General features: G+C 45.5%; 1 protein-coding gene across 3 annotated transcripts in view; it reads left to right on the top strand.

Annotated features, from left to right (window-relative positions):
* LOC137800984 (serine/threonine-protein kinase WNK2-like) overlaps window positions 1–13,207 on the top strand; it is a 41,220-nt gene extending 28,013 nt beyond the window's left edge. For all 3 annotated transcript variants that reach the window (XM_068598363.1, XM_068598362.1, XM_068598364.1), the window contains 16 exons: window positions 160–203; window positions 1,146–1,305; window positions 1,397–1,513; window positions 2,018–2,188; window positions 2,458–2,509; window positions 2,719–2,817; window positions 3,233–4,005; window positions 4,482–4,539; window positions 4,635–4,708; window positions 4,809–5,452; window positions 6,604–6,830; window positions 7,038–7,256; window positions 8,494–8,592; window positions 10,831–10,875; window positions 11,513–11,814; window positions 12,172–13,207. In XM_068598363.1, the coding sequence (XP_068454464.1) occupies window positions 160–203; window positions 1,146–1,305; window positions 1,397–1,513; window positions 2,018–2,188; window positions 2,458–2,509; window positions 2,719–2,817; window positions 3,233–4,005; window positions 4,482–4,539; window positions 4,635–4,708; window positions 4,809–5,452; window positions 6,604–6,830; window positions 7,038–7,256; window positions 8,494–8,592; window positions 10,831–10,875; window positions 11,513–11,814; window positions 12,172–12,516 (3,429 nt within the window). In that variant the 3' untranslated portion in view covers window positions 12,517–13,207. The remainder of the gene's footprint in view (window positions 1–159; window positions 204–1,145; window positions 1,306–1,396; window positions 1,514–2,017; window positions 2,189–2,457; window positions 2,510–2,718; window positions 2,818–3,232; window positions 4,006–4,481; window positions 4,540–4,634; window positions 4,709–4,808; window positions 5,453–6,603; window positions 6,831–7,037; window positions 7,257–8,493; window positions 8,593–10,830; window positions 10,876–11,512; window positions 11,815–12,171) is intronic.
* Window positions 13,208–13,960: the final 753 nt, after the last annotated feature.

The raw sequence follows: 13,960 nt of genomic DNA, 5'->3' as shown, positions 1-13,960 counted from the left end.
GTTCTCATTTCTTCCTCTGCCCACCTTTGCAAACATACTAGTGTAGTGCCACTGTACGTCCTCTCAAGTCACCACCCAGAATGTCAAATACAATACCCGATAAATGTTACTTTCTTTTATTCCTTCTCTCTGATTGTTTGTTTGTTTCTGTATCTGCAGGATCAAGCAGCAGAGAAACACACTGGAGGACAGAGCTATGACAGGTATTGGCTTTATTCCAATCAGCCGTCTTTGCATCCTCAGAATGGTAACAAGTGTTTATGGGATGAGCGTAAACTTCGTCAGCTCTTATGCTGTCGAATGGACATTAGTGTCCAGGGCAGCGTTCTGACAAGAAGTTTCCCGTCCTCTCTTAATTAAATAATTAGAGGCTTTATGGTTTACATGGTTGCAGTAGCCACACCCATCTTGAAAGGATGCTGAGCAGAACCCTGAATTGGTTGACTATAATGCTCTTTTGTCTCAAACAAAAATGAAAACCAAAAGCATTGCCTGTTTATTTTTGAGTCACAGACATTGTTTGCCTTTGGAAAACATTGAAAGCGTTCCACAAATCTTCACAAATGACGGAACTGCTAACTAGCTAGTTAAGTTAAAACCGTCCTATTTCTTATATTGTAATATTTGATGGTTGTACTGTGGATCGCTTTGACAGCTGTCTTTGCTGACAAGTCAGTCAGGAAATCGTGCACCCTGACGGACTCTCTTATGACATCTAGCAATCCTCCGTATCACTGTGACCAGCGGCCGCTAAAGCTCCCTTTCGTTTAAGTTCAGTTGTTCCTTCATAATCAATAGCAGATAGCTTATCCCCACAAATCTATATCCCTTTTAAGCTCATGCGGAGTTTAGAGTCACCCATGGTTGATGTATCAGGCTTTTGCCGAATCCTGCGTGCATTCCAGAGCAGCGATAAACTTTACAAAACCTCTTTACTAAGCACTAAAGGGGTAGAAATCCAGTAGAAATGTTTACTATTTCTCTTCTTGTCAATCTGTCGTCTTTTTCTTGGACGACAGTTTTGAACATGTTTTAAAGAGGAACCTCGTTATCTTGAAGTCAACCTGAATGTAGAGCCGTGTGCTTGTTATTTGGGTATTGGTGGACACAGCGACGCTTTAACTGATGCACTTTCCTCTCCTTAGCATCAACTCCGATGCCATGTCGGGGAAAGAGATGAGTGACGGTTACGAGGGGACCAATGGAGTCAAAGGCGAAGGCAAAGTCCGCAAACACCACCGCAGGTCCACGCGCACGCGTTCTCGGCAAGAGAAGATCAACAGGCCGAAGCTCAACATGCTCAACGTGGGTCACAACAAGATACGTTCGAGAGATGTCTTTTTAAATGTCTGAAGTCAAACATGATGCATTTTAACCGCGTCTGCTCTCGTTGCAGGTGTGCAACACTGGCGATAAGATGGTGGAGTGTCAGTTGGAAACTCATAACCACAAGATGGTCACTTTCAAGTTTGACCTGGACGGCGACGCACCGGAAGAGATCGCGACGTACATGGTACGTGGGTGACAAAGTTGGCGCCACTTCAAACGATGCAAAGGTTTTTTTTTTGCCGTGCTGCTGAGACGCTTCCCAAAAGCTCAGAAGTGTGAAACTCCTCGTGTTGCTGTTCCGGGCTGCAATGCAGCAAAAATATTTATCTCGCTCTCCTTCTCTCCTCCTGTCCCAACCAATTTATATTGGACTTATGTTCATAGATAGACGGATAAATATTTATAGCATAACTGCTCCACCAACTTATCACGTATACTAAAAGTGGTCCGAGGCAAACGCCTACTTGTGAAGCTCATCAAAGCAATGTGTTTAATCAACTTCATGTTGTGAAATGATTCCAAACGTAAATACTTGGAAAAACTTCACAAAGTAGTCATTGGATTTTCTTGGGCCTTGAATATCTGGTACTGTTTTCTAGGCGTGTTCATACATCAGTTGTTCCTGGCACAGTTTTATTTCAAGCGATTCTTGTCAAGCTAAAAACCTCTTAATGTTCTGTCGCCTCAGGTGGAGAATGACTTCATTCTGCCTGTAGAAAAAGAAGTGTTCATCGAGCAGCTCAAGGACATCGTGGACAAGGCTGAGGACATGCTGAGCGAGGACGCCGAGGGTGAGAGGAACTCCGACCAAGGAGGCAGTCCCAAACAGAGCGACGGCGCCAGTGCTCCGGGAGCAGAGGTGAGAAAGGAGCCGTTGACAGTGAATAGTTTCGATGGCGCAATCTGTCCACGATTCCCTCAGATTCATCATCCCGACGGCACTCTTCGAGATGACTCTGCACCCGACTCTGCCAACAAGAGCTGCCAAAAATACCATTCCTGCTGATGGGACATTTTGATTTAACTCAATTTGTTTCTGAGGTTCAGCTTTTTTGGGCTGGTTGAGAGAACCTTTGAAATGGATGTACGTGCATCAGATCTGTGTAGTGATCCTCTCTTTTTCTTCAGGGGTTGAAGGCGTCTGCACCCAGCACACCGCAGCTGGTGTACCAGCAAAATGGTAAGACTTTGAGCTACCTGGAACGTATGTATTCACTCAAACAAAATCCACAGATAAAGTTGAACTGCACACGTGCATTTAAAAGAGGCCTATTACAATGTGAGGATGTCTTTGTGAATTGATTTAAAGTCTGTTTGTTTCCTCTGATGAGTCAATATTAGAGTTGAAGTGCATTTATGGGTTTCCTTTTTTCGCTCTGTCCTCTTCAGTCCTCCACACCGGCAAGCGCTGGTTCATCATCTGCCCCGTGGCGGAGACGCCTGTATCGGACAAAGAGAAGACGCCATCTCACACCTCTACAGCCCAGGGTACGCCGCACACTCAGAAACACGGTATCATGAATACTGCACGTGCTTTGCCATATGAGCCAGACGAGAGTTGCAGCTTTCTCTGCCTGTAGTATATTTTTCTATAGAATAAGCTGAATCTCCTCTGTCTGGCTTGCTGCTGGTCATAGTGAAGATGGTGCGCGTGCATCTGAGTGTGCTTCTGTGTGGTTCATCTGTCGGGGTCACTTATATAAGAGTGCTTCTGCAGTGGTTCTAGGCAGAAAAATGAAGAGCGGGATTCATACTCCGGCTGACAGAGCGTGATGAGGGAAGACAGGCAGTGACGTAACACTCGGGCCCCACAGGACCTTGCCTCCCTTCATAATGGCCTTGGCTGTTCAGCTCCCAATTGGATCTGCTCCTAATTAACTCTGATCTTTTTTATGTCTTCCAGAATGTGAAACGGCTGCCTCCCCATCAGTCCGGCCCAACAGCAACATGACTGCAGCGGCGACCCCAGTCGCATCTTTATCCTCCCAAAGCCCATCGTCCTCCTCCTCTTTGGCCCCTGCGGCGCAGACCTCAGTTCCACCTCAGGACCAAAACATCGACAAAACCCGGATCCAGCAACCTCAGCCCTGTGTCTCTAAACACAGCCATCACAACTTCCTACCTGTGGAAGAGCCTTGCATCTCCGCTGTCTCGATGGTCACGGACATACCATGCTGCGCTATCGTGCCGCCCCTCTCCCTGGATGTGAACGCTGTTGATAAAGCTGCATCTGGTGGTTTGACCTCTTCCCAAATGAATCAGAAGGCCAGTCCCTCCGGAGAACTACCCCCCCAGCTGGCCTCCCAGTCCGTGGTCCTGCAGCAGCCCTATGCCACGCCCATGCAGCCCGGGACTGTCACCTCCCAGCCCCAGAGTCCGGCGCATCAGACCCCGCAGAACTCCCAGTCGTCCGGCGGCCACCAGCAGCAGCCAGCGAGCGGGGGGCCGGGCGAGTCGGACAGCGAGGGTCCGCGCAGGGTGGAGTTCGCGGACCGCACCATCAAGACTTTGGACGAGAAGCTGAGAAACCTGTTGTACCAGGAGCACACTCCCTCCCAGCCTTCCAGCGCTGCGTCCGACCCCCAGGCCTCCGGGACAGAGGGAGTCAGCTCGCCTCCAGTCTCAGACGGGCTGAGCGCCGAGGGAGCGCATGCAAAGAAGAAAGGGGAGCTGCTGGTAAAGTGTGTGTGTGTGTGTGTGTGTGTGTGTGAAATCTTAGCATTCAGACTCTGGTAAGGAGCTAAGTTAATGGCAACATCATTGAATTGTTTCCCTGCACTGTGTCATCGATTTGACTGTTAAGAGCAAGACGAATACTGTGTTTAGAGAGCGGGTAGGGTAACACAATTACTGCCGTCGGCACCGTAACTCATCGTGATCTCTTTCTTTGGCAGCTTCATTTTGTGTGTGTGTTGTGTATGTGTGTGTGGTTCTCTGTGTGCATGCTTGCTGCCAAAAAAACAAAAAATCCGGGTCTGAGTCACACAGACAAAACGGAGGTCAGAAGAAGATTGATGGCTAGCCATATCACACTGATCTAGTGCATGTAACGATTTACCACTTTCTGCTACTCCAATGATTGCGACCTCACACACACACACACACAAACACACACACACACACACACACACCCTTCTCTTTTTCTCTGTCAGCCTCAGATTCCTGAGCGCACAGATAGTGTGGGTGCACTAAGTGACTCTGCAGTGGCAGGTAGGTAGCATTATTTACGTAACGTTGTCCGTATCTCGGTATTGCCGCACGCTGATTTTGAGAACCTGTTCCATTGTTCCTCCCCGGTTCTTTAGCCACTAACAGGGTTTCCAACAGAAGAGACGTGACCAGCAGCTCTGGCTCCCGTGGCTCCAAAAGCCGTTTTCAAGTAAGAATCGACCAAATGTAATTATACTTCGTAAGTTATGATCTATTATTAGATCATGGGCCTTAACTTTGTTATGAACGCAGGCTTCTGTTCCTTCCAGATCGTCCCCACTCCACCAGATGTCATTTGCCGTTTAGAGAAAGGCAAGAAGAGTGGCACCACCTGCAGTTCCCCGGCACCCTCTAGTGGTTCTGCAGGCTCGTACAGCCAGTCCCATTCTAAAGGTGAGGACTGCGCGGCCGTGGGTAAATCCTCTATGACGGCTGCAGCCGACGGCGCAGGAAAGCCCAAAGCCAACGGCAGTAACCGCTATTCGGCCCCGGCGAACTTCTATCACGCCACCCCGACGACCAGCCCCGACGTGACGCCGCGCCACATCCCCCGGGCCCAAACTATGGACACCCCGACCCACCACAACTACTCCTCTCACCTGTACTCGGACTCGGCAGACGAGGACAGTAGCAGCGTCGCCCTCCCTCCGGCTCACCCGGCGCTGCCGGCTCACGCCCCGTCGGAGCACAGCGGGAGCGACCTCATGAAGAGGGCCGTGGCCTTCCTGCGGCGCACGGGGCGCAGCAAAAGCGAGCAGAGCTCCGACTCGCCGAGCCGACAGGCCATTGCGATGAACGGTCACGCTCCCTCGCCGGCCGCGGGACACGCCCACTCGGCGTACATCAGCAGCGACAATGACTCTGAGTTTGAGGACGCAGATATGAGGAAAGAACTGCAGAAGCTGAGAGAAAAGTAAAGTAACCTACACACACACACAAGCCAGCTTCAAAATGATCGCTTCCTTTTCCTGAGATTACGATCAAAGTTTTTTTTACAAAGGGAATTTTAAATATCTCTTTGTACCGCTGCATGAATTAGAAAATACTGCCAAAAAAATATCAAAATATCTGCATTTGTTTAGTAACGTAATGTTGTATAAATCAGGCTATGTATGATGTATGAACAGACCCCTCATTTAGAAATATTTTAAAGGAGACACTGCAGGTGAAGTGGGTTAAGAATATATTTAATTGACATCACGTCACCTTGATAATTCCCCAGTTGATTACTGACATAAAGACATTTTCTTTTTGTTTTACAAGTTTTTTGAAGTTACATTTAAATATGCATTTTCTTTATTTCCACTAGTCTGAAAGAAGAAATGTTATGGAATCAAAATAACCTAATCTCAAAATTGACCATGCTGCGCATGTTGTAGCTTGGGTTGTCTTCCTTTTAAGTAGATTTTACATCACTAAGTTGTTGAATTGAGTGTTATTTACCACTTCATTGATCTAGTGAGATTAACGCTATCGTGCTCTGAAAGAAAAAATATTTCAGGAAACATTTAAAAATATTTTGTCAGTTTTGACTTGAAGTCCCTGAACCCGGCTTCAGGATGCCAGTGGTAGAGAAACCCAAAAGTAATGTTAATAACTTTCCTTAATAGCCACTTATCAACCAGCAGAAGAAATATGCCATTCATTTTGTGCAATGAGGTATATTTGTAAATATTATTTTTTGTGAAAACCTTGCTTTGACCGCTGATTTTTGGCAGTCGGATGTAAATGTTTAACGATCTTAATAACCATAAACTAAGCACAAATAACTGATTTTGTTGACATTTTCTTCAAACATAACAGTACTTTATTTTCCCGTGCACGGAGCTCATCAAACGCTTCAGGGTTGTTGAGTTTATTAATTGTTTTGACACTAATGATCATGTAGAATCCTGTGGAGGCTCGTCTGTCAAGTTGTTTCTGAAAGACATGAAGAGGTTTTTGAATGACTTAATAATCCGTTGCCTGCAAGCTGTAATGACGGACGCTTCAGTGGACCACACGGAGAGTAAATTACTGACCGAGGGAATGCTTGAAAAAATGCTTGTCTTTTTTTCTCACTAGACACATGAAGGAGATCTCTGAGCTGCAGGCCTTCCAGAGGGGCGAGATCGAGCACTTGTACACGGAGCTGGGCAAAGCGCTGCCCCCCAATGTCGGCCTGCTTCACGCGGCGCCCCCAAATGGCCGCCGGCGCAGGGCCAGCAAGCACAAGCTAAAGGCTGGGAAACTGCTGAATCCCATGGTGCAGCAGCTCAAAAACAATCTTAACACCTCCGCAGAGAGGAAAGGTGTGTGGGCTCCAAATGGCGGGGTGACAAGTACTGGATGTGATGAGTCGTGCGTATGCAAGAGCATTTATTTTTTTTTTTTCAGTCTGAAAGCACACAAGTTGAAAGGGATGGTTCAGAAAACCGTAGGACTGTGTGATTCACAGAGTGATTCACTCTGACTCACACTTGCTTTTGTTTTGTTTTCTTTCTTTTTCCTGCTCCAAGGTGAGAGCGTCGCCAGCTCGTCCAGCTCCCCGGCTAAAAGTTCAGTTCTGTCAGACGTCTCCACTCACTCCAGCGGCAGCTCCGGCAACCGGCCCGGGGCCGCCCCGGAGCAGGTCCACACCCAGCAGCCCTGCTCCCTGAAGGGCTCCTTCTCCTCAGACAACATCTACGGAGGGCTACACGGGGACGCAGCGACCAACCAAGCCGGTCCCGGCCACGGTACACACTCTGGGTTCATGTGTGTGTGTGTGTGTGTGTGTGTGTGTGTGTGTGTGTGTGTGTGTGTGTGTGTGTGTGTGTGTGTGTGTGGACGTGTGGACGTGTGGACGTGTGGACGTGTGGACGTGTGGACGGGACATGACATCTACAAAACAGCGGCGAATGCTTTAACAGTGTTAATGTTGTCCATACTGTCCATGGACTATATCTGCAAGTACCAGGAGGAGCCTCATCTTGAAGGATTACAAACAAACACACCTCTTAAAGTACAATGTGTTTATATTTCTTAGGCGATAAACAATAATCGTCTGAAAGCAGAGGATGGCAATATATACAATACATTTAAGAAAAACACATTTTATTGTTCACATTGTAAATTCAAGTCCTACGTTGTAACCCTAACCACTGGGAGAAGTAAAACAAAGAACAGTGAGTTAATATTCAGTTAATGCCGAAAGTGTAATGTAAATACCGTATACAAACCCACGTTATAAATAGAGTATATATGGTTTATACAACCGTATTGTATAATTCAAGACACATTTTTGGACGACTGCAAGTTTGACACATGTATTTTACGGTTAATTGGTTCATCGCTGTTTTTAAAAAATTCCAGCGGTCAATAGCGCATGCCGACAACTTTATTGAGTCTGCCAACAATGTTTTAAATGTCTCTGTAACTTCTATATGTTCCACAAACTGTACCAGTTTGCCATGTTTTTGTTGTTTTAGATGTTTTTATTATCTAGTTAAATGTAATAATTCTAAAGCTCTGTGCTGCTGATAAACGTAGATTTCTGTCTAAAATTGTTTTGTTAGATCTAAAGGTGTTTTGTTTCCCGTGATTTTTTTTTAATCATTTATTTTGTTTTTAATTTACTCTACATTTTGTTCACAAATGATCATTTGATCACATAATTTTTCCTACAATTTGTTCTTAAATTGCAGCATATATGCCGTTACAAAAGCATGTTTTGGGGACAGGTGCAAAAACCACATGTTCATACCGGATGATGCGCTCTTGTTCAGATGTAATTATCACCTGATGATGATGATGATGATGATGATGATGATGATGATGATGTAGTGGGATCCTGCGTCTCGTGCACTTTTTCTTCTATGTGTCCTTTGCTGGTGCTTTTGATGTTAAGGGTTTTTCTCGTCCCAGTCTCTGTGCACTTTCACAAAGCGTCTCTCTTGTTTCTTCTCTTCTTCCCTCTTATATTCATCTTCACAGGCTGGACGGTTTACCACCAAACGTCAGAGAGAGTCACCTATAAATCTAGTAGCAAACCACGCACTAGATTCCTCAGTGGACCTGTGTCTCTGTCCATCTGTTTGTATTTGTTCTTTTCTATTTTCCCTCGCTCATTTACACCTTCTCTTTATTTAACCTGCCTCTCTCTCTCTTCTATCAACCATTCAAAAAAAAATTAAAAAAATGTATCTGTAATATAGTGGATCTTGTATTTCGCCGTCCTCACAGGCCTCCCCCACCTGACACTCATTTTCTATTCCCACCACTCAACAATCTCAAAACTTTTGTTTCCGTATTATATTTTTTATTCTTATTATCCTTCTTACCGCCAGAGGATATCAATCACATGCGCACTAGATAGTACCCGCGCATGTGATTGTTGATATGACCTTTGAATGCTAGCATTCAAAAGTCATATCAACAAAGTTAACTCAATCTCAGTAATACAGGAAAACGCCACCAGAATCACCGGCTCGTGCAGCCAGGAAATGTTTCCTTTTATATTGTTTTAAATCTTCAAGTTATCCATGAGGCAGGTCCACATTTCTGCGTCACTGCTTGACGTCGTAATCGACCTCTGTGAACACTCGTTTGTGCCACTTAAAGTTAGATAACGCCGCTTTTTTGTCTCTCCCTGGAAAGAGCTGATGCTCAAGTTATGTCTTCCTTTAGGAACATCTGTGTCCTTTTGGGGGGTTTATTTAAAACCCTGGAACTACAGGATTGGAGGAAATTACTGAAAAAGACCCTCATCAAATCCAGGCTTTGAGTTTGACAGCATTGTTTTCGGCTATTATAGTTCTTCATGGAAGAAGAAGCTTTCTAACTCGATGTTGTAATTATTGCTCATGAAAACCGTTTGAGAGCAATTCCTAGACCTCTAGATATCCAGTGTAGCCTCCGGGTCTAAGACGGCTGTAGCAGCTAACATGCGCTTTGTCGTGTGTGTGTGTGTGTGTGTGTGGGTGTGTGGGTGTGGGTGGCCTCATGGCATGAAGGTTGAAAAGGAAACATATTCTGTGTGTGTGGCCTTCAATACCCAGGCTGCAGGAAACTTGGATGTTATATATATTTTTCTTCTTTTTAATCCGTCGTCTGGCATTTATCCACAGATCGATTCATAATCCATTCATAATCCATTCATTCATGGGTATAAGCCCCGCCCCCTCATACAAATGCTTTGTGCAGTGCTTCTGGCTTAAAAACAAACAAACGCACTGGGGCTACTTCTCTCCAAACATGGGCCTGAGGTCGGCAATAAAACCTGTGTGTGTGTGTGTGTGTGTGTGTGTGTGTGTGTGTGTGTGTGTGTGTGTGTGTGTGTGTGTGTGTGTGTGTGTGTGTGTGTGTGTGTGTGTGTGTGTGTGTGTGTGTGTGTGTGTGAGAATGACAAAACCTTTTATTTTTATTGTGCGTTTCCATCCACTGTTAATTTTAATTGTATAACACCTCCCAGAGTCCCAAGTTAGCGCTCCTCTGCACATTAACAGAGGAACAAAACTAAAGCCCCGCCCCCTCGCCCTGATAGGCCGCTCTCTCTGTCCCTCATGTTTGGACGGAGAAGACGTGCATGGTGCAGGCGCCGAGGCAGCGCTCTGATGGAGACTTGCTCCGCCACATGAAGGGCTGTATCATCAATATTACTTCCTCCTTTTTTTTCCTTCCTTCCTTCCTCCTTCCACTTCTCCCGAGTTTCCTGCATGTTCTTCTGACTTTAAGCGCTGACTCCGATGTGTGCTCTTTTCAGTTTTTTCTTTCTTTCTTTTTTTGGTTTCACGTTTTGGTTTCACAGGCATTCTCACATGGACAAAAGGGATCTCTTTTTAATGCAGGCTGCAGTCTTCCTGTCGTAGACGACACTCACTACCAACACATTCTAAACTAAACATTATTTTAACTCTTTTTTTTTTTTTTTTAAATCCTAACGGCAAATCAGATGACAGTGAATGCATTTTCACCAGATTTCTGTCCAACACAGCTTAGTTTATAAAAACATGTCTGCTGTTTTCAGTAAGTTAATTCAGAAAGCAGCATTTTAAAAACATAAACGCAGGAACTATTTTAACGCGCAGCGTCACAACCCGAGGCTCTGTGTGCTTCCCCCGTCTGGTTCGCGTTCCCATAGTCGACTTTCCAAATGATTTTAAAAGAGAACAACACCTTTCTTCCAGCCCTCCTCACTTTTAAACCCCTTTGTCCTCCTTTTCCCTCTTTCTCTCTTTCCCCAATTGTTTTCAATAGCTGAATGTGCTTCTGAAGCAGCTTTTCCACATGCGTGTGTAACTGTTCCTGTCTTGTGCTGTTTTACCTTCATAGGGTCCACTCTGAAACGACTATGTCTAGGCAAAGAGCGCAGTAGTAGTAACTATCTCATTTACTTTCTTACTGTCTTTCTTACTCTGTCCTCACTATTTTAGTCCTCCTTTATTTTCTTGTATGTGCATTTTATTTAATTTTAATTTTTGTTTTTTTCAACACTTTGTTGCGGTTATTGTCAAAGATGTGGGTGCTCTACAGATTGTTGCATTGATTTACGTTTTGTCGTTGTTTTTGCATGGCAGTGTCTTGATTGCTTGAATTTTGTCATTGCTTGCATATCCACCATTTCATTTGTCTTTGGAAGTCACTCGGGTTGCAATCCTTTGGCTGCTCTGATGGCAAAACATGTCGCAGTAAAATAAGTTGAACACGCATTGACTTAACAAGACTATTCATAAGATGAGATAATCCTTTATTAGTCAGCAGCAGTGCACACAAGAGACTCATAGTCAAATAAAATAAATATAAAAACAAGTAAAACAGTAATACAAACAAGTATAATATATATAGACGGATTAAAAAGTGTTTTCATATTAAAGTTGGCTTTAATTCAGGCGATTAAGATGCCTCACATTGCGCCAAACGGCAGCCAATTGATTTGACTGACAACTTTATTTTAATTAAAAAAAATGTAATAGTGACCTGGCCGGCTTTTTAATATCTTTTTGTGTCGTTCTAGGGTCCGCTTTCACTGCCGCCGCGGCTCACACGACCTCCAGTCAGACGCAGCAGCCGCTCACCGCGGCCACACCCTCGCCGTCCCCCCAGCCAATCGCGCGGCTCGCTCAGGTCCAGACCAACAACAGCAACAACAAGAGAGGCACGTTCACCGACGACCTTCACAAACTGGTGGACGACTGGACGAAGGAGACCGTGGCGGCGGCCAATCAGCCGCGCCCCTCCCTCAACCAGATCAAGCAGCAGAGACGCCGGCAGGACCTGGAGGCCGGGGTGACTCCGGCGGGAGCAGCCGCACGTGAGGTATTCAAAAAGGAGACGAGCGCTGGAGCGATGGATGACGAAGGATCGGTTGTACTTTGATCTCCGATTAGTGTAAATGGTACAAGAAATTCACGGTTCGGCGCGTACCTTTGGGTTCGTGGGTCACGGTTTGAACTTCACGGGGTGAAACTCGGTCTCCAGAATTTCTGCTCCGCGCGTGCGAGTCGTAGACGTTAGCGGTTGTTTGGGGGCACGACGAGTACGGAAAAGGATGAACCGAACGTCCTGCATCGAGCGGTTCAATACAATGATCGTATTGTGTTGTCAAAGCCCTGATCTATGACATCTGAGGCGGTCGATGCAGCACTTTGGTACAACACCTCCCTTGTGTTTCAGATGCAATGCCACGTTGGTCCCCGCAAGTTCCAGCTGCCTCTTTCCGGCCCACTGACTCCTGCTTTAGGCCCCGGCGGGCCCGCGAGCTTAGCTCCCAACTCCTCTGCCACGCTTCCTAACGGGTACCTTTCACCAGCGGGCTCCTATGGCGGGATGGCTCCCAGTCCTCTTTACCCGCAGCCCTGGCCCGGCGTGCTGAGTCCAGGCGCTCCCGCTGGCCCGCTCGGTGCCGCCAGAATGACGCCCTGTGCCACAGCGGAAAGCCACGGGCTCCAAGCCGCCCGCCCTCTGGGCACACACAATCCCGAGAGTGGCCCCTCTCCGAAGACCACTAGGACTACCTGATCGGCTCACGGATATTTGTTGGTGTGTTCGGGCACCGTCGTTCCAACTTGACCCCCGCTGCGGTTCACTGGAGCCAAAAATGTACATAATCTGATCTTGTAAATTACATGACGCAAGTGTTGATATTCTATATACAACACTTATATCAGTAGTTCGTGTGTGTGTGAGTGAGCGCGAGTGTGTGTGAGTGTATACTATACAGTGTGTGTTAAGTATGTATGTGAATACCTAATGCTTTTTTGGCTTTGGTTTTGACTAAACTCAGCCATACAAGACAATTTGTCTGCAGTCTCGGTAAAAAAACAAACATTCTTTTCACTTTATTCTTTTACTGCAGTTTTCTTTGTTGATTTTTTTTTTTTTTTTTTTTTGCCTTTCTCACTTTAAACACTACATTGGAATCCAGATGTCAGTGGTGTGAGATACAGTTACAAGACAGTATTTATGATGAAGATATTTTAAGGAATGTAGTGCCTTGAACATTGATTTCTAAAATTCTTTTTTTTTCTTCTGTGAAACAAAGCATGTGTGCATCCAAGTTATTTTATTTGACGGTAGCTTGAGTGCAGTCTCTCTTTTTTTTTTAATGCATTACAGACACTTTTTTGGTTTACATATGAATGCCCTTGGAGAACTGCACTATTAACACTATGCTCTTATTTAAAAAAAACTAATAAAATCATGTTTTTAACCCTTGTTTACTTTCCACCCCTGTGACAGATGGAATGCCATAGTGGTGAGACGAACCGTTGCCTTGCAGAAACAAATGGTTAATGTACGACTGATGAGAGAAAGGAAAACAAATAAATCAAAAAAAGTTACGCCAGCAGCCAAAACCCACTCTTTCAGGTCAAACGGTTCAGTCGGACGCGGCCTCTTTTTGATAGGACAACTGGTGAGTTGGCCAAAGAGTCGGCAGTGTTTTTTCGGCCTCGTGCTCAGTGGAAAGGCGGAGTCCAGAGCCGTGTGTATACTGTATATCGCTCCTTCTACAGTATATGCCTCTGGTAGCGTTCTGATCAGAATGTAGCAGTTATTATGTGAAGGCTTGAGGCTCAAAAGTGCAATTTAACCCCCCTCCCTCGCCCCCTCCACAAAGCTTTGATCGTGGCCTTTGTCACAAGCCTTATCTCTGATGTGTGCAACGGGAGCAAGCTGAATAAAAAAAAGTTACAAATCACCAAGCGACAGACGGAAGTTACCCGGCAAAGTATAAACATTACAACAAACCTCCAAAAGCAAGCAAGTCACGACTGCTATATTGTTCTTTCAACTCGGCTATCCTTACTACTCGGCATACACTGTATGTGAAATGTGTTGTGCAATCACCAGTTAAGTCTCAATTACTTGATGTTAAAAGCTTTTTTTCTTTTTTTTTATGCTGCTATCGTCTGAGGTGATTCCACTGTACATTTGAGCATTATATTCACATAAAATGGTACTT

Source organism: Clinocottus analis, unplaced genomic scaffold (genome assembly GCF_023055335.1).
Source record: "Clinocottus analis isolate CAN_PGR_092001 unplaced genomic scaffold, fCliAna1.0.p SCAF_4, whole genome shotgun sequence".
NCBI lineage: Eukaryota > Metazoa > Chordata > Actinopteri > Perciformes > Cottidae > Clinocottus > Clinocottus analis.
Note: the sequence above shows the minus strand (reverse complement) of the source record. Positions and strands in the feature narration are given on the sequence as shown.